General features: G+C 47.2%; 2 protein-coding genes across 2 annotated transcripts in view; one reads left to right on the top strand and one right to left on the bottom strand.

Moving 5' to 3' along the window:
• EIF3A (eukaryotic translation initiation factor 3 subunit A) overlaps positions 1 to 7,446 on the top strand; it is a 48,144-nt gene extending 40,698 nt beyond the window's left edge. Inside the window, exons 20-22 of the mRNA XM_038009603.2 lie at positions 3,790 to 3,991; positions 5,205 to 5,395; positions 6,212 to 7,446. Of these exons, the coding sequence (XP_037865531.2) occupies positions 3,790 to 3,991; positions 5,205 to 5,395; positions 6,212 to 6,441 (623 nt within the window). The 3' untranslated portion in view covers positions 6,442 to 7,446. The remainder of the gene's footprint in view (positions 1 to 3,789; positions 3,992 to 5,204; positions 5,396 to 6,211) is intronic.
• A 2,532-nt stretch (positions 7,447 to 9,978) lies between these two features.
• On the bottom strand, positions 9,979 to 12,735 carry NANOS1 (nanos C2HC-type zinc finger 1). The gene has a single exon (XM_007964237.3). The coding sequence runs from the start codon at positions 12,645 to 12,647 to the stop codon at positions 11,784 to 11,786; it is 864 nt and encodes a 287-aa protein (XP_007962428.3). The 5' UTR covers positions 12,648 to 12,735; the 3' UTR covers positions 9,979 to 11,783.
• Positions 12,736 to 19,646: the final 6,911 nt, after the last annotated feature.

Raw genomic sequence — 19,646 nt, 5'->3', positions numbered from 1 at the left:
TCTTTTATCTTCAGTATCATTTGCAGTGACTTACCTGTCAAAAGTTTGCCTTCAGAATACTACCATCCAAAACATAAATAACCCAACCCCTCTTTCTTCTTTTGTGGTGTGCTCTTTATTTTCCTTCTGCTTCGTTGACTGCTTCTTTGAAGGCTCTTCCTGTACTCATCCCTTCAGTATTGGTGTGTTTTTCAGGTTTTACTGGGAACTAGCCTCCTTTTAAAAATAAATAATTGAAACCAAAATGTACTTTATATATTTATTTCTGCCAAATGAGAGATTATGCACAGAGGAACTCATTTTACTTTACTTTTTTTGAGACAGGGTCTTGCTCTGTTGCACAGGTTGGTGTGCAGTGGTGCAGTCATGGCTCATTGCAACCTTGACCTCCCTGACTCTAGAGAGCCTCCCACCACAGCCTTCTGAGTGGCTAGGACTACAGGCGCATGCCACCACACCCTGCTAATATTTTATTTTTTTGGAGAGACAGGGTTTTGCCATGTTGCCCAGGCTGGTCTCAAACTCCTGGGCTCAATTATCCTTTTGCCTCTCCCTCGCAAAGTGAAGTGCTAGGATTACAGGTGTGAGGCACTGCGCCCAGCCTCGTTTTCTTTCTTAGTCCTGGGCCTGCTTGTTGTTTAACACTTTATTATTTGTGAGCAGTTGTATACATGTCTGTGACACACATCTATTACCTTTTTTTTTTTTTTTTTTTTTGAGATGTCTTCCAGACTGGACTGCAGTTGTGCAATCTCAGCTCACTGCAATCTCTGCCTCCTGGGTTCAAGCAATTCTCCTGCTTCAGCTTTCCAAGTAGCTGGGACTACAGACACATGCCACCATGCATGGCTAATTTTTTTTTTTTTTTTTTTTTTTTGAGATGGAGTCTCACTCTGTCACCCAGGCTGGAGTGCAGTGGCATGATCTTGGCTCACTGCAAGGTCCACCTCCCAGGTTCATGCTATTTTCCTGCCTCAGCCTTCCGAGTAGCCGGATTACAGGCACCCGTCACCACGCCTGGCTAATTTTTTGTATTTTTAGTAGAGACGGGGTTTCATCTTGGTAGCTAGGTTGCTCTCGAACTCCTGACCTCAAGTGATCCACCCATCTTGGCCTCCCAAAGTGCTGGGATTACAGCGTGAGCCACTGCCCCGGCGAGTTTTCTCTAGGTAATTTCTGCGTACTGCACACAGGTGACAGCTGCTTACTGCATATAGCACATTTCCACTTGGTAGTCTTACTGAATGTCAAACACAGCCTATCCAAAACTGGACTCATCACCATCACATACAGAGGTTGGAGTGATCTGAGATCACGCCACTACACTCCATCCTGGGAGACAGAGTGAGACCCCGCCTCAAAAAAAGAAAAACAAATGCTGTTTAGTGGCCCCAAGCACACGGTGGCTAAGGAGAAAATACATGTATTAGATAAGCTTTGTTCATGAATGAGTTACAATGCTGTTGACCATGAATTCATGAACACCCATCCCTCTGATTCTCTTCAGGGGCATCACTGTCCATCTTAACTGTCTGAGCTACGAATCTGGGAGTTGTTTTGTCTCTGTTTCATCTTTTGTGTTAAATGTTTGTTTAGTTCAGTTCGACCTTTTTGATGTTCCTGAAATCCACCCTCTTCTCCATTCCCATTGCTTGTACTTGGTCCTGGCTCAGCATCGTTTTCCTCACCCCCTAACTGGTTTTTGCTTCCTCTCTTACTCCCAGTTTTAATTTTGGGTGTGGGGGAAATAACTAGAGCAGTTGTTCTAAGTGCAGATCTAAGTGAGCTGCTTCCTTGCTTTCCCCAGTTGTTTCTGTTGCCTACTTCATCTCTTTTAGTCTCACTTCATTCCACTGTTCAGCTGTTACCTTGTGTAAGCCATTTCATTTTTCTTTGCCTCATGTTAAATGGGGTAACAGTGTAGCAGATTCTTACTGATTTGCTAATTATATTTTATAAAGTTGTCATGAATACTGAACTCCTGTTCCTAGGGGAAATACAAGGTTAGGTTCTTGTGAGCTTGTAGTCATGATATTTTTGTCAACCAGTCAATACATAAAATGTCTTTTATGTGTTTGTGTTTAAAGACCCCCTATTTCTGATACGTTGTTGATTCATTACCATTGAATTCATGGTCAACAGCATTATAACTCATTCATGAACAAAGCTTATCTAATACATGTATTTTCTCCTTAGCCACCGTGTGCTTGGGGCCACTAAACAGCATTTGTTTTTTCTTTTTTTTTTTTTTTTTTTGAGACGGAGTCTGGCTCTGTCGCCCAGGCTGGAGTGCAGTGGCCGGATCTCAGCTCACTGCAAGCTCTGCCTCCCGGGTTTACGCCATTCTCCTGCCTCAGCCTCCAGAGTAGCTGGGACTACAGGCGCCCGCCACCTCGCCCGGCTAGTTTTTTGTATTTTTAGTAGAGATGGGGTTTCACCGTGTTCGCCAGGATGGTCTCGATCTCCTGACCTCGTGATCCGCCCGTCTCGGCCTCCCAAAGTGCTGGGATTACAGGCTTGAGCCACCGCGCCCGGCCCCTGTTTTTTCTTTTTTTGAGGCGGGGTCTCACTCCGTCTCCAGGCTGGAGTGCAGTCATGTGATCTCAGATCACTGCAACCTCTACCTCCTGGACTGAAGAGATCCTACCACATCAGCTTCCTGAGTAGCTGACTATAGGTGCACACCACCAAGCCCAGCTAATTTTTGTATTTTTTGTAGAGATGTGGTTTTGCCATGTTGCCCAGGCTGGTCTTGAACTCCTGGGCTCCAGGGATCCACCCTCCTCGGCCTCCCAAATTCCTGAGATTACAGGCATGAGCCACCACGCCTGGCCACTAGACAGCATTTTAGCACTACGCTTGGAAGCCATTTTAAACAGTGAGGTCACCAACAAATTTATATCTCCATGTAATCTATGTGAAATGTTCCTAGATTCATATATTCCATGGATAAGTGTGAGCCACTCTATAGGGTTAAAGGATTTATTCATGATTAATGATTAGATAATGGTGGGTGGTAAATGGTGGAGGATAGGAATGTAAAAGGAAAGATTCTTTTTTGAATATGAAGGCCTTGAAAATGTTGCAAGGTATAAATACCTTAAAATTGGGACTCAGAGAAAACTCTTGAAGTTTTCTGCTTAAATGAGTGATCTGTTTAACATCACAACAGATACTATATTGAAATCTGCGTGCAATAGGAAAAATTATGAAATTTTTAGTGATTTTTTTTCTTTTATGGAGCACTCAAGCCAGATCATTTAAGGTTTTTTTTTTTTTTTTTTTTTTTTTTTTTCTGTTGTTTTTTTCAGTCTTACTCTGTTGCCCAGGCTGGAGTGCAGTGGCACTATCTTGGCTTACTGCGACCTCTGCCTCCCAGGTTCAAGCGATTCTCGTGCCTCAGCCTCCCAAGTCAAGTAGCTAGGAGTACAGGCGCACCACCACACCTGGCTAATTGTATTTGTAGTAGAGACAGGGTTATTAACATGTTGGCCAGGCTGGTCTCGAATTCCTGACCTTAAGTGATCCACCTGGCTTGGCCTCCCAAAGTGCTGGAATTACAGGTGTGAGCCCCACCGTGCCCGGCCCATTTTAAGTTTCTTATGTAAGTTTAAAATACTGTTAATGATGTCTGTACAGTGATATACATAGCTTTAGTGTTTTTTTAATCAATATCTTAAAGTAGCATTTAGAATGATGATGAATTAATGCCAGCGTCTATTCATGATTGCCAATCTGTTTCTTCTTTTAAAAATATTTTAAAAATGTTTTGCTTTTTCAAAAAAATAGGTGGATGGAGAGAGAAAGAAAAAGCCAGAGAGGAGAGCTGGGGTCCACCTCGAGAATCAAGGCCATCAGAAGAACGTGAATGGGACAGAGAAAAAGAAAGGGATAGAGATAATCAAGATCGAGAGGAGAATGACAAGGAACCTGAGAGAGAAAGGGACAGAGAGAGAGATGTGGATCGAGAGGATCGCTTCAGAAGACCTAGGTGTGATGTTCTAATTAAATTATTTTTAGAGGCCGGGCACGGTGGCTCATGCCTGTAATCACAGCACTTTGGAAGGCTGAGGTGGGCGGATCACCTGAGTTCAGGAGTTAGAGAGCAGCCTGGCCAACATGGTGAAACCCTGTCTCTACTAAAAATACAAAAATTAGCTAGATTTGGTGGTGGTGTGCCTGTAATCTCAGGTACTCAGGAGGCTGAGGCTGGAGAATCATTTGAACCCAGGAGGCAGAGGTTGCAGTGAGCAGAGATTGTGCCATTGTACTCCAGCCTGGGCGACAAGAGTGAAACTCCATCTCAAAAAAAAAAAAAAAAAAGTTTGTAGAGCTGCAGTTCGGATTGTTTTAGACACCGGCCTGTGTATTTCAAACTGTTTTTCAGAAATGATGTTCCTTGCTGTTCCCCAGCACCCCCCTTATCTCTTAGAATCATAATGCAGGCTTTAGAGGCAGGACAGTTGCTTGAACCCGGGAGGCGGAGGTTGTGGTGAGCCAAGATCGTGCCATTGCACTCCAGCCTGGGCAACAAGAGCGAAACTCCATCTCAAAAAAAAAAAAAAAATTTTTTTTTATAGATTATCTAATCAAACATTCCCTCTTAAAGTAAGAAAATGGAGGCCCAAACTTCGTGGCTGTCTATAGGCTGTATGACTGTTGGGCAGTGGAACCAGTCCAGCTGTCTTTGTCAGTCCATTGCTTTTCCACCTGTGGTTTAGGGCAGTCAGTTTTTTTGCCCTTAAATTATCAAAAGCCCTTTGATTTTATTGGTAGTAGAAGTTCTAGCTTGCTCCCTCTGCCAAAGTGTCCTTGCACTGATAAATGTAGACCAGCAGTGTTCAATGCAATTTTCTGCAAGGAAGAAAATGTCTATGTCTGTGTTGGCCAGTATGGTAGTCAGCAGACACATTTGGCTGTCAAACACTTAGAATATATGGTTGGTGCTCCTAAGGAAATATCTCCATTTTACTTTAAATTTAAGTAACCACATATGGGTAGTGGCTACTGAGTGGGATGGCACAGATCTGAGTGTTCTCGTTTGTTCTCCACGCCCCAGGTATCAGGTAAGGTCAGGTTATGAGTTTAAACTGTCCTGTTAAATTTGTAAACTCTAAGCCCCAGCTTGGATTGGATGTACTTATAATTATCCCATTTGGTCTAACAGTAGTAAGAACCTGACTTGTCATTGTAAATGGCTACAGGGATGAAGGTGGCTGGAGAAGAGGACCAGCTGAGGAATCTTCAAGCTGGAGAGACTCAAGTCGTCGGGATGATAGAGATAGGGATGACCGTCGCCGTGAGAGGGATGACCGGCGTGATCTAAGAGAAAGACGAGATCTAAGAGACGATAGGGACCGAAGAGGACCTCCGCTCAGATCAGAACGTGAAGAAGGTATAGATGTTACATACAACTGAAGTATTGGAGAACCGTCATTTCTTGGGGGGGGATTTGGGTTATTTAATTATATCGTAAACTTGTATGAATGCCAGCAATAAGAGAGCTGATGTTTATTCCATTTAGAATTCAGGATTTTCATACAGTTAATGGTCGTGTTGTGAAGTGCACTTATCTCTAAATTCAAAGTACAGTAGTAGACTAAATTGGATAGTAGGCAATATATATAAAGTTTACTTAAAAATGAAAAAAATTGTTAATTTAAAAGCAACTTCTTGAGAGATTAAGCACAAAGTAGAAACATTTTCTCTGAAATTGTAACAGAAGTTTCTTAAAATATATGTATTTTTCATTTTAAAAATACTAATTTTTCTCTTGGTTTTTAAAAATTTATTTTCCATATGTCTTGACATCCTGTTAGTGAGAGAATTCTTCTATCATAGCCATAACTTTAAAAACTCCTGTATTTTATGTGGCTAATTTGCTGTTAAAATTCTTCAAGAGCCAAAAATCCTTTCAGTTATAACATTTTCATTCAGCCAGATTTTTGCTACCTTGTCTTACGGGTTTATACCAGCTGCAGCCCTTCCCAGGCCAGGGTTTGCTGCCTGTTTTCAAATTTCGAGTTTTATCTGTACATCTGTATGTTAAAGATTGTGAGAAATTGTATGAGCTTTAATTATGATTTCTATATTGTCAGTCTTTAGTACAGGAATTTTGAGGAATTTGAGGCATTTCTTCTGCTTGTTAATTTGTGCCAATAGAATATAGTACTAACTTAATTTTTTTTTTTTTTTAAATTAAACTTTCTAGTAAGTTCTTGGAGACGTGCTGATGACAGGAAAGATGACCGGGCAGAAGAGCGGGACCCTCCTCGTCGAGTTCCTCCCCCAGCTCTTTCAAGAGACCGAGAAAGAGACCGAGACCGAGAAAGAGAAGGTGAAAAAGAGAAGGCCTCATGGAGAGCTGAAAAAGATAGGGAGTCTCTTCGTCGTACTAAAAATGAGACTGATGAAGATGGATGGACCACAGTACGACGTTAAGTCTCAAGATAATGGATTTAAACTGGTGTCTTAAATAGGTTTGATCACATTCAAGGATTATTATACTTGTGCTTCAACCAATCTAAATTGGATTCTTTAATGTTGTTTCACCATAACACAAAAGCATGAACTTGTATTAATCCTATATAATAGATTGATCATGCACCATATCCACAGGAGGTTGGAAAAACCATGCCATTTTCTGGAATTTAAGGGTGTTGCATTATTTCATCAATCATTTGTTGACAAAAAAGAAAAACTAAAAAATAAATTTAAAATGTGAACTTTCAGGTATTGAGTAACACCTTTATCTTGGTATAGAACTGATATATTTTTTTTTTATTTTGAAATATCTGATATTAATTTGGAATGAAGTAAGGTTCTGTTAAAGAAAATATATTTGAAGACCCTTTAAAGCAGTGAATCTGAAACAATTTTCACACTTTTAAGTGGTTGATATGTACCTATTTTAGGTATTTTGAGGTATTTACCATAAACTAAATTTAGAAAGTTTTTAGATTCACTTGAAGTAAACATTACAAACATTGGATACGGTGGGGTTTTCTTTAGATTTTACTTGAGAGGAGGTGAGTACAAAGCAATTTGCAGTTGTTGTAATGACAAGAAGAATACTGCGCAAGTGTGAATCCAAACAGTATAGCTTTTAAATTTTAAAGCATTTGGTAAACTATCGCTGAGTTTTTTTCTGTTGCCAATAGTAAACTGCTTTTCCATTAATGGAGAGAATTCATGCCTTTCAAGCATTTTAAATATGACAATATTTATAAATGTATGGTTTGGAGGAATCGTTTAAATTCTTTCCTAATTTTCTTTCTCTTCAAGATAGATTCTTTCAACAAGTAATTTGTAGTAATGACTGTGTTGACTTCAATTTTGGAGTGTAGTAGCTATGTTAAAGATTAACTATTTGGTCTCATTGAAGCCAACACAGAACTTGCTGCTGTGTTTTTTCTTCAGTGATAAATAAAATACTTACAGAATTTGTTTTAGTGTTGATTTGTGGTTATAGTATTTTGTTTATAATGGTAAGTTTGCATCTTCAGTTGAGTTTTTTTACTTGAATTTTTATCAGTGCCATTAAATGTCTGTGTTTAGTATCAATGAATATGAACCTAAATATAACAAAGAAAGCATATGTGGCTAAGATGTCTCCCCTAAAATGTCTTCCTTTGTTAATGCAGAAATTCCTTAGTTTCCTTGTAAAGCTGTCCTCTGAGTTTGTGTGTGCATGTGCGTGTTTGAAGTACCACCTTGGGTTTTCACCTGAAATTAGAAAAATCATAGTTAATTTGAGAAAATGTGACAAATTCATCATGGCTGTAGGCACTTATTATTTCTGTTATTGAGTAGTGGTGAGAATTCCTATTGGTACAGCTGTAGGGCCAGAAGAGGGAGTATTGATGCTTTTTAACTTAACCAGATACAGCCTTTTTTGTTTGATGTTACCAATGACAGAAATCATTTTAAACACCTTAGTATCTGGTATTTCAAATATGTAGAAGTCTTTAAAGGTCTTTTGTGGGGAGAAGGACTTTTCTTTCATAACAAGAGAATTTCAGATCAGTGATTATCAGTGGGGCAGTAACCTGCTAAGAGTTTGCTTCCTGGAGAGTAGATCTGTATGTGTGACATCACAGGTAAGCCCCAACAATTTATTTAATCAGATTTGTTCAGATGAGTTACTGTTGGCTACGTTAGGGTTAGGTTTTAAGGCTAGTCAGGAAACCCATTCTTATACTCAGTTTCTCATACTCAGTTTCCCGTGCTGTTCTCCCAAGTTCTTTGTCCTGGGAGCAGAACCCAAGTGCAAGAGGAGGGCAGAAGAGTCTGATGCTGTTACCTTGCGATCCTGCTCTTGGTTTCCACTGTCCAGGCTGTACAACTCTGTCTACTCCCACTAGTATTTACCAACAGGTATTAAAGGAAAGCTGAACAAGCAGCCTACTCACCAATCTGCTAGGTGGTCTTCCATGTTCCTGGTGGCTTCTGCAGTTTCATTGAGAGTAACACTGCTGTTAATACAGATAGATCCGATAATAGAGACATCATCGGTCCAAAAAAGACTCTGCATCTCATTAGTTGTCCATAGTGGCTACCAGGAGGTGGTTGGCATCTATAATGTGTGGGACGTTTTTATGTCAAGAAATGCCTATTTTTTTTTTTTAAACCAAAGACACCATAGATTGATTTATAATTTTATAAGTCTAATTGAAATACATGGGGTACTGTGAAAGGACTGTTGCTTGAGTGGCTACAATTAGAAAATCAGGACTAACAAACTTTTCTTTGTCTGGAAGCATATATATTTGTGATAAAATTTTAATATGTATAATTTTGGTTTAATAAATCAAATCTATGACAAAAGTTGTTCTCATCAAAGCTAATAATTCTGCAACTTCCAAAAAGGACTTTGTAGGAAAATTAAAATACAAAGAAAAAAGCCACTAGAAATTAAAGTCTGTACAGAAAAGAACAGGTCGAGACAATCTCTACCTCTACAGTTGGAGAAGCCCTTTTGACTATTCCCTGTATTGTTTTGTGTACTTGGCCAAGTATGCAGCATGTTCTTATGAAGATAATTTTGTCATAATTACTTTGTATATTTCTTAACTTTGAAAAATTGGGTTTCTCTAAATGTAATTTTGCAAAATGTTGAAAGTTTCATATTGAGTTCCAAGGATTTTTAAATGATGTGTTTGCTTGCATATACTTTTCATAAGAGAACCCTAGAAAATTATAGTAATATTCTGTGTTTTAACTCCCAGTATTGTCAGCTGGAAAACAGGCAAATTTGGCACAGGGGCTGAACATGGGGTACTTTTTTCTTTTTTGGAGACAGTCGCTCTGTTGCCCAGGCTGGAGTGCAATGGTGCGATCTGGGCTCACTGCAACCTCCGCCTCCTGGGTTCAAGGAATTCTCCTGCCTCAGCCTACCAAGTAGCTGGGATTACAGGTGCCCACCACCACAGCTGGCTAATTTCTGTATTTTTAGTAGAGAGAGGGTTTCGCCATGTTGGCCAGGCTGGTCTGACATTGTGATCCACCTGCCTCGCCTCCCGAAGTGCTGGGTTTACAGGCATAAGCCACCACGCCCAGCCTGAAAATGGGGTACTTTAAAAACAGAGGAATAGTGGCTGCCTGACTAGTTGACGAGAGGGTCTTCTGGATACCTTTTCCAATACTCTTTTGCCCTCAGGAAGCTCCAGCTCAGTATGTTCTTAGTTCTGGTAGAATAGTAGCGGTGTCAGACTATCAAATTAACATTAGACACATCTCATCACAGTGACTCCCATATATTCAGGCTATGTCAAAGCCTCCAAGACCTTTGGAAACCGTCTGTAATTTGACTCTAGAAATACACAGGAGCTAAAATAATCTTGCCACCTGGTTAGCCCTTTTGGCCTAGAGAATGCACTGATCTGTTTATGGTGGTCCTTTTGAAAAGGCAGAACAGCAGCAGTGGGAGAGGTAAGAGGATTCATGTTGGCCTTAGAAACTTCACCCATAAAGCGAAGCTCATTTAAACCGGTGTATTTTCTAGCAAAAGAAAGGAGAACAAGTAATTACAGGGTTTCATTAAGCTACTTAATTTAGGCCCAATCAGATCAGCAGTTCTCTGGTCTGGGGTTAATACTAGCAGCGTTGGATTATTTTTCTTTCCTGGCTAAGAAACAGTGTTTTCCCCCTGCCCCCAAGTTCTTGATATGCTGCACCTTTTCTTTGACCAGAAAGACAGCTATTGGGTATTTACTCCACCCTCTAACACACCTTCAAATGAAGGTTCCTGATTGAGCCAATTTGCTGTGGAGGAAGTTAGCTGTTATTATGAAAGCAGTCTAACTTATAGTAGCCTAGCTAAATCCTACTGGGAGCCTTATACACCTAGACTAAATCTCTTGCTGGTATCTTCAGATAGTGATGCATTTGTGTATTTCAGATGAGTTCATCTTAATTCACTTCTATTTTTTGCCTTCTATTGTCTTGATTGGCAGGTAGCTGCATTCCATAGTGTGGCATTCAGTATGGTGGATTTAAAAGTGAGGGTGGGAGGGTAAAGTAGGGGTTAGGAACTTTTGCCCATCAGGTTTAGTCTTGCTTATGGGGAACTGTTGGGGTTCCGGAAATGGACATGGGTCTTCCAGTAGGAGTGGGAACATGAAAGACCCCCAACAATTCCTTTAATTAGTGCTTATTCTAGTTTGAGCACTGCCTATATTAAAGTCAGACGCAGCCCACGGTGGAACCTTCTTGAATACGAGTTAATACACGAATAGCTCAGAGCTAGAGATCCATCTTCTATTTAAGAGGCAACAGCTGGAATGGGCTTTCCTCCACTAGGAACCCTGAAATTGAGCAATCTAGGGTGAATACTGCTGTCTTCCCTTCTTCCCTTTGATCTTAGTATCAAACGTTTTTAAAGAACTGGAAGTGAGTGCGTCGAGAAAAGGCCAAGTAGAAAAGCTACAGGTGAGATTGATGAATTCATACTGTTACTGTATAAATACACAGTTTTTTTAAACAGCACCATTTCCAAGTTATACACAATATGATTATGACTTGGCACAACTTTTAAAGGTGGAAAAGGCTAGTTGCTAGTTCAGTAATAAAATATCTGGTACATAAAAGGATAAGGAGCTGTATTCTACCTGCTACAGATTGTGCATTTTACACCTCCATCTAGGACAGAAACAAGCCACAAGGAGGGAATACCCGCCCAAATTAATACTGGAAAGTTTACAAAACCTTCACTTCTCATAAGGGTGATGCTACCAGCGGCTTGCTTCACCTGGAATTAGAGTAACTGATTTTTTAAGGACAACTAAGAATATTACTCGCTTCAAACAATAAAATAGTCATTTTGCCGACATTTCATAAAATCGCCAGTTTTAAGCTCAGTTCAGAGGCTTTTAAAAAAATATTCTAGACCTAGTAAAGTGCCTCCATTCATAAAATGAAACATCCAAGATTAGATTGAGACAATTTCATACTGATGCGCATCTAAAATAGGTCCACGTATACAGTAAATAAACAGCGCCTCTAAGATGCCGTATTTCAGTTAGTGGAATACACACCCAGCCTTCGCCGTACTGGATGTGCAAACTAGAAACTGAAGACATGGGGATTTCACCGTCTAGTCCCAATTGCTCGGCACGGAAGTACTCCACACGGTCGGCTGCTTTTGAAAAACCACCAGGACGACGTTCCAAAGTCGAGCCGACCGCTGAGCCGCACGCTTCCCCACGGCGGGGGCAAGATGGTGCGCAGACCTAGTGGTGCGAAGGGCGGCGGCGGCGACCCTCGGTGGCCGGGAGCCCGGGCCCTCAGCGCAGCTTCTTGCCAGGCGGGCCGTCCCTGGCGCTGCGGGGCGGCGGGCGGGCGGGCGGCGGCGGCACTTTGGAGAGCGGGCAGTACTTGATGGTGTGCGCGTTGTCACCGCTGGCGCCGCACAGGGGACACGTGTAGCGGCGCAGCACGGGGCACAGCACTCGCCCGTCTGGGCCCTTGAGAATATGGGTGGTGTAGAGCGCCATCGCCTCCTTGTTGTTGCGGCAGAATACGCACACCTGCAGCTCCGGCTTCAGCAGCCGGGCGGCCGCCCCGGAGGCCGCGTGCAGCCGGGGCTCGGCCGCCCATGCCGGGGCCCGCTCCTCGCGCGGCGTCGCCTCGCTAGTAGTGGCGGCCGCGGCAGGCGCGCAGCCCAGCAGCACGGCGGCAGCACGACCTGCGAACGGGCTCAGCTCGGCGAAGCGCTCCTCCAGCAGCCCGGCCTCGGCGGGGCCCGCGCACAGCTCCAGCGCGCGCAGCTCCAGCGCGCCCCCCAGGTAGCGGCCCCGGGACCCCGGATCGTCGCTGTCGTCGTCGTCGTCGTCCTCGTAGTAGTCGGGCGGCCCCAGCGCCGGCCCCAGCGCCCCAGGCCCAGTCCCCGCGTGGGGGGAGCAGCAGGACGAGGAGGAGGGCGGGGAGCCGCTGCCGCCGTTCCCACCGCGGGCGCAACCGAAGCGCGGCTCGCCGTCCACCGCTTTGGTGATGAGCGTGGCGAGCCCCAGGTAGTCGTTCCAGGAGCTGAAGGGCTGCGGGTGCGCCGGGCCCGGGGCGCTCACGTAGCGGGCGCTGGGCACGAGCGCCATGGGCGGGGGGGCGCGACCGCGGCGGGGCGAGCGGGGCGCCCAGGGGAAAGCCTCCATGGGCGGGCTGCGGGCCGCGCGCCGCCTCCCCGCCGCCGGCGCGGGCCGGACGGAAGGGACACGCCGAGCCTGCCCGCCGGCCTGCCGCGGGGTGGGGCCGCCGCGCCGCCTTTTATCGGGCCCGCTCTTCCCCGCCCCCCGGCCTCGCCGCCGCGGCCCTGCCCCCTGCGCTCCCCCGCCCCGGCCACCTCGCCCGCGCCCCGGACGGAGGCGGAGCGGAGGCGGGCGGGCTGTGCGCGCACTCCACTCCGGCCCGCGCGGCTCCCGCGCCCCGCGCGCCGCGCCAGCTTCGCCAGCTGTCGGGAGGCCTTCATTCCGGGAGGGGGCGGGTGAGGCGCCGCCTCGGGCCGTGGCGCTCATTGGCTGCAGACCAGAGCCCCGCGGCGCCTCGGGGGCCGCTCCGGACGCTGATTGGTGGGGACTGGGGAGGGGGCGTGCTCTTCACGCAGCTGGTAAGAGAGGAGAAAGTAGGGGAGAGAAGGGCCGGGGAGGGACTGCTGTTGGGGTCCTCCTTCGTTCGCGTGCCGGGCCTGGGCTTGGAGCAGAGCTTGGAGCTTGACCCCACCGAGGACAGGGGTCAGGGTGGCCACAGGTTTACGCCTCCACCTCCCGGCCTTTAATGGCCCCAGGCCCGCATCCTGAGAATCCCCGCTATCCACCCTCTTCTCACCAACATCAGCATGAAAAGCTGGACGCGATGGGAGGATGCAGCTCTCCCATCACAGCCGCCCAACCAGCCAGTGGCTTCCGTTTGCACCGCGCGTTGGAGCGCTTTCCCCTGAGCGAAATCCGCACACACCGTGAGGTTCGGGGAGGCTGTGGTTCCTGCCGCGGTAAGAGCGGAGGGACGCAGGACTTTCCCGCTCCTCGCAGCAGCCTTCCTCCCAACAGGTGCTCAGGGACCTCAGCCGATGGGTGGCCGATACCCGGTGACTTAGGTCGGGGTTGGGACTGGGCCGGAAAACCTCATGGCTGGAGAGCCTAGGACAGTGACTGGGATGTGTGTGTGTGTGTACCTCCTCGACCCAGAGTCCTGAGTCAAAATGTGGGTTATATGTGCAGTTTGAAAAACAACGTGCGTCCAATGTTATATTTTGTCTTCCTTCCTCCCTTCCTCCCTCCCTCCCTCCCTCCCTTCCTTCTTTCCTTCCTTCCTTCCCTCTTTCCCTCCTTCCTTTTTTTTTTTTCTTTCCTCATCCCGGGTTCAAGCAATTCTTTTGCCTCAGCCTCCCAAGTAGCTGGGAATACAGATGCCCGCCACCACGCCCGGCTAATTTTTTTATTTTAGTAGAGACGGGGTTTCACTATGTTGGCCAGGCTTGTCTTGAACTCCTGACCTCGTGATCTGCCCGCCTTGGCCTCCCAAAGTGCTGGGATTACAGGCGTGAGCCACCGCATCCAGCCTCTTTCTTTATTTCTCTCTCTTTTATCTTCTTGCTTTTTTTTCTTTTAATTTTTTATTTTCTTGAGACAGGGTCTCACTATGTTGCCTAGACTGGTCTTGAACACCTGGCCTCAAGCGATCTTCCTGCCTTGGCCTCCCAAAGTGCTGGGGTTACAGACATGAGCCACCACACCTGCCTCGACGTTATAATTAAATACTTTGAAATGAATAAAACATGTTGTGGAAAAGCCACGGAGAATAAGAGCCAGAAGATGAGTTTTGATTAGGAGGATGGCAGGTGGTCTTACCCTTTCTAACTTTTTAAAAAATTGAAAGTAGGAAAAGCTTTAGATACTGAGGGCTCTTCTAGGACGAAACCTAGAACTGGGATCAGGAAAATGCCTCCCCTGGCAGGTGGACCCTGGCAGCGTGGGCTTCATGGGGCAGGTGGGGCTTTCCTTCCCCACTCTGGACCATGCAGTGGCTGTGGAAACAATGAGCCCTCACTAGGCCTGAAGACACACTCACAGGTTGGCTGTGCCCAGCAGGTTTAGAATGACTCAGCAGGAGATGCCCAGAACCTAGTGCTGGCATTGGTTAATATTAGAATGAATGAGTGAGGGAATCAGAATGTCAGCATGGGGAGGGATCTTTGGGATCATTCTATTTGATCTTTTCTTGCCTTTTTTTTTTTTTTTTTTTTCTTTTTTAATAGACGGGGTCTCGCTATGTTACCCAGGCTGGTCTTGAACTCCTGGCCTCAAGTGATCCTCCTGTCTTGGCCTCACAAAGTGCTGGGATTACAAACGTGAGCCACCATACCCAGTCCTATCCAGTCCTTACAGATGAAGAAAATGAGACCTAGAGAAGAGTAGGATTTCTTTTTTTTTTGAGACAGTCTCACTCTGTCACTCAGACTGGAGTGCAATGGCACGATCTTGGCTCACTGCAATCTCTGCCTCCTGGGTTCAAGCTATTTTCCTGCCTCAGCCTCCTGAGTAGCTGGGATTACAGGCATGTGCCACCATGCCCAGCTAATTTTTGTATTTTTAGTAGAGATGGGGTTTCACCATATTGGCTGGTCTCAAACTCCTGACCTCAGGTGATTTGCCCACCTTGGCCTCCCAAAGTGCTGGGATTACAGGCGTGAGCCACTGCACCCAGTCAAGTAGGACTTCTTTAAGGCCACAGTGACTATGTGACAAAACTAAGACTCTGGTCCTGTTACTCCCGGCTGGGTGGCCTTCTCACTACACTACCTGGATCCGCAAGGTACTCAGACAATAAGTCTGTGCATACATCAGCAGAACTCTAAGGCAGAACACAGGGGAAGCTGGAAAGAAGTGAAGTGAGGTGGGGCGATATGGCCTTGGCTGGGGCCCCTGTCCTCAAAGAGCAATCCAGGGCTCTGGCTGGCAGGCACGGAAAAGGACTTGAAGCAGTGAAGTGAGGCCTGTTGTTCTGGCTGCCTCTCTGGGTTAGGGGTTAAAGATCCATGTTTCGGCCTCTTCCTCCTAGCCCCTGATGGTTGATGTAAGTCATGAAACCAGGCAGTAATATTCAGCACTTGCCAGCCCAGCTCCTTTTCCAAGTTTGTGTTGGCATGCAAGGTAGAAAGTCATTCCTTTATTTCCTCCCCCTCTCCACCAAAAATAAATAAAAGAGCCTGCATGCCGCAGGGCTCCTGCAGAAGCCTGGCAGGTTTGCTGACCCTGAACTCGGAGCTTTTACCACGAGAACGCCAGCCCCCCAGAGTGGTATGAAGATGATTATTCTATGAATGGAAAATTCCACTTGGGTCACACAGCCCTGCAGCCTGCATCCTTTCAAGATATGCAGACTTTTCAAGCTCCGAAGATGGGGAGCCACAGTTCTGAGAATAACTTTGGCAGGAAAAGTTTAAAACTGCCAGCTGCTGTGTCTGATCCCCCTTGGTCAGGCCAGAGAGGCGACGGCACAGAAGCAGAGGCCTTCTTTCCTCCCCACATGGTTTTCAGCCCTTGTGGTTGTATGGGGAGAATAAAAACTTTTAAGAGATAACAATAGGAACAAACACCTTGGCTGGGACCTGCAGCCTGGGTGTGTGGGAAGTGGCGCTGGGATGGAGATACCCCAGAAGGAGGTGGAGGAGTGAGTGTGTCTTGGGGTCCGCCACGTGCTGTTTCCCCAGGCTGCTCCCCTTGACTGCTATACGAGGTAAGTAGACGTTTGACCCAGAAGGGAAGTCGGGAAGTGGAGGCCAAGTGCATGAAGGCTTTTGTCCTGGAGCACATGCTGGGCCTCGGTACCCTGGGAGCCTTTGCTTTCAGTGACCATAGAAAGGCTAGTGTGGGCACCTGGCCCAGCTCTGGGTTAAATAAACAGTGACTTTAGTCACCCAGCACAGGCCCCAGCCTGGCTGTGACTAGCTCTTTGAGGTGCTGGCACCGACTCCAGAGATGTTCTTAGCACCTCTGAAGAAGTCTCATTGCCTTTTGCTCACTTTCCAGGAGTCTGGAATGAAACAGATGGAAATAGCCAGTCTGTGAACGTTTCTTCAGGTATCTGGCAGAGGCAAGAAGACAGGTGGACATGGGCCACACCTCAGAAGTTAGAGGGTGCTGCTTGGTTTCTTCTGGAGTGGGGTCTGCCTGGTACAGGCTGAGGGCTCTGGCAGGGCTGGGGTGGGTGGCGGGGAGGGTGCCTGGGTTCTGTGTTCCCGCCTCTCCTCGTGGCCCCCAGCCTGGGCCATTTCCTTTGCTGGCAGCAGCACTGAACCCTGTGAGGCAGCTCACAGACCTCAGGCTCCTGAGGCTCTTCAGAAACATGAGGTCAGCCTTGGGGAATGAGGCAGCTTGGCCAGGGTCCAGGCGGCTACAGAGATGCTGTTTGTCAGGCTCTGGGTTCCCGCTGACCCCCTGCCAGGCCTTTGCCAGGGACAGGAGGTGCTTTGGCTCCTTCAGCTGTGGACCTGGAGGTGGGTGAGGCGCATTTGGGCACAAGGGGCCCTCTCCCGGCAGACTTTGTCCACATCATGGCTCTGACAAGCTCAGAGAGTCCTCGGATGGGGCTCCTGCTCTTGGGGGGCTTGGGCTTAGGGTCTGCTGTTGTGGAGAAGCCATATGGTGAAGTGGGGAGAGCTTACTGGGCCTTGGGGCTGGGTTTGCACCCTGGCCCTGGTACAAAGTCACGTGTAGTGGACCTCTCTGGGCCCGGGCTGCTTCTTTGGGTCAGTGAAGGGCTCTTGTCAAGTAAAATGGCAGCCACTCCCCCTCCTTGCTGACTTAACTTTGTTCTGATTCCCTCTCTCAGCCTCAGGGCATAACTGTGACAGGTTTAAGCCACGCAGAAACATCCCATTTCCCCTAGTCACCACTGGGTAAGGGGAGGGCTGGTCACCCATTCCGGCCCTGGAGATCTCAGCGGATGTCTGCTGTCTGCTGGGAGGATAGTGGGAAGGGTCTTGCTCCCTTACATAAAAAGGGGGAAGAAATCAAGAACCAGGGCCCTCACCTTCTTCAGCTCAGGCTGTAGAGCTGAGGTGATGAGGCTTAAGGACACAAAGCTGGCACAAGGTGATGACTTACCGGAAAAGTTAAAACAACAAACCTTAGTGATATTTTTGTTGATGACTTGGTGACTTGTTATATAATTAAACATATTTATTGTTTCAGCCACTTCCAGTCAGGTATCCTTTTATTTATTTATTTATTTATTTATTTATTTGAAACAGTGTCTCGCTCTGTCACCCAGGCTGGAGTGCAGTGATCTTGGCTCACTGCAGCCTCCACCTCCCAGGTTCAAGCGATTCTGGTGCCTCAGCCCCCCGAGTGGCTGGGATTGCAGGCATGCACCACCACGCCCAGCTAATTTTTGTATTTTTAGTAGAGACAGAGTTTCATCATGTTAGCCAGGCTGGTCTTGAACTCCTAACCTCAGGTGATCCACCTGCCTTGGCCTCCCAAAGTGCTGGGATTATAGACGTGAGCCATCACACCCCGTCCAGGTATCCTTTTATACTTGCAGTTGACTTCATTCTTAAGCTTGTCCAACCTGTGGCCTGCTGGCCATATGTGGCCCAGGATAGCTTTGAATACGGCCCAACACAAATTTGTAAACTTTCTTAAAACATTATGAGATTATGCACAGACCTTGTTTTATTAAGCCCTTCAGCTGTCATTAGTGTATTTTACGTGTGGTCCAAGACAGTTCTTCCAGTGTGGCCCACGGAAGTCAAAAGATTGGACACCCCTGTTCTAAATGAAACATGTAATACCGTGTCTGGAATTGGTGGGTTCTTGATTTCGCTGACTTCAAGAATGAAGCCGCAGACCCTCATGGTGAGTGTTACAGTTCTTAAAAGATGGTGTGTCCGGAGTTTGTTCCTTCAGACGTTCAGATGTGTCCGCAGTTTCTTCCTTCTGGTGGGTGTGTTGTCTCACTGACTTCAGGAGTGAAGCTGCAGACCTTCAGGGTGAGTGTTACAGTTCTTAAAGGCTTCTGCAGTTGTTCGTTCTTCCTGGTGGGTTCGTGGTCTCACTGGCTTCAGGAGTGAATCTGCAGACCTTCACAGTGAGTGTTACAGCTCATAAAGGTGGTGTGGACCCAAAGAGTGAGCAGCAGCAAAATTTATTTTTATTTATTTATTTATTTTTTGAGATGGAGTCTCTCTCTGTCGCCCAGGCTGGAGTGCAGTGGCCGGATCTCAGCTCACTGCAAGCTCCGCCTTCCGGGTTTATGCCATTCTCCTGCCTCAGCCTCCCGAGTAGCTGGGACTACAGGCGCCCGCCAACTCGCCCGGCTAGTTTTTTGTATTTTTTAGTAGAGACGGGGTTTCACCGTGTTAGCCAGGATGGTCTCGATCTCCTGACCTCGTGATCCGCCTGTCTGGGCCTCCCAAAGTGCTGGGATTACAGGCTTGAGCCACCACACCCGGCCAGCAAAATTTATTATAAAGAGCAAAAGAGCAAAGCTTCCACAGTGTGGAAGGGGACCCAAGCGGGTTGCCACTGCTGGCTAGGGGAGCCTGCTTTTATTCCCGTATCTGACCCCACACACATCCTGCTGATTGGTCCATTTTACAGAGAGCTGATTGGTCCATTTTGACAGAGTGCTGATTGGTGCATTTACAATCCTTTAGCTAGACACAAAAGTTCTCCAAATCCCTGCTCAACTAGGGAGCCCACCTAGTGGATCCCGCCCCCAGGCCGCTAGCTGCCTGCTAGTCCTTCTGCTGCACGCCAGCGCTCCTCAGCCCTTGGGCGGTTGATGGGGCCTGGCCTTGCAGAGCGGGGGCCCCGCCTGGGAGGCTCCAACCCCGCGGGAGCCCACGGTGGTGATGGGGCTCAGGCATGGCTGCAGGTCCTAAGCCCTGCCCCCCGGGGAGGCGGCTGAGGTCCCGTGAGAATTCAAGCGCAGTACGGTGGGGCCCGCAGTGCTTGGGGACCCGGCCTACCCTCCTTAACTGCTGGCCTGGGTGCTAAGCTCCTCACTGCCAGGGGCAGCCGCGGCACCAGGCCAGCCACTCCGAGTGTGGGGCAGGCGGAGCCGGCGCCCACCCAGAACTCCCCGCTGGCCTGCGAGGGTTGCCCAGCAGCCCCAGTTCCCGCCAGCGCTTCTCCCTCCACACCTGCCCC

The sequence above is a fragment of the Chlorocebus sabaeus genome, chromosome 9, assembly GCF_047675955.1.
Source record: "Chlorocebus sabaeus isolate Y175 chromosome 9, mChlSab1.0.hap1, whole genome shotgun sequence".
Taxonomy (NCBI): Eukaryota; Metazoa; Chordata; class Mammalia; order Primates; family Cercopithecidae; genus Chlorocebus; species Chlorocebus sabaeus.
The sequence above is the reverse complement of the archived record's forward strand: the minus strand, read 5'-3'. Positions and strand labels throughout refer to the sequence as shown.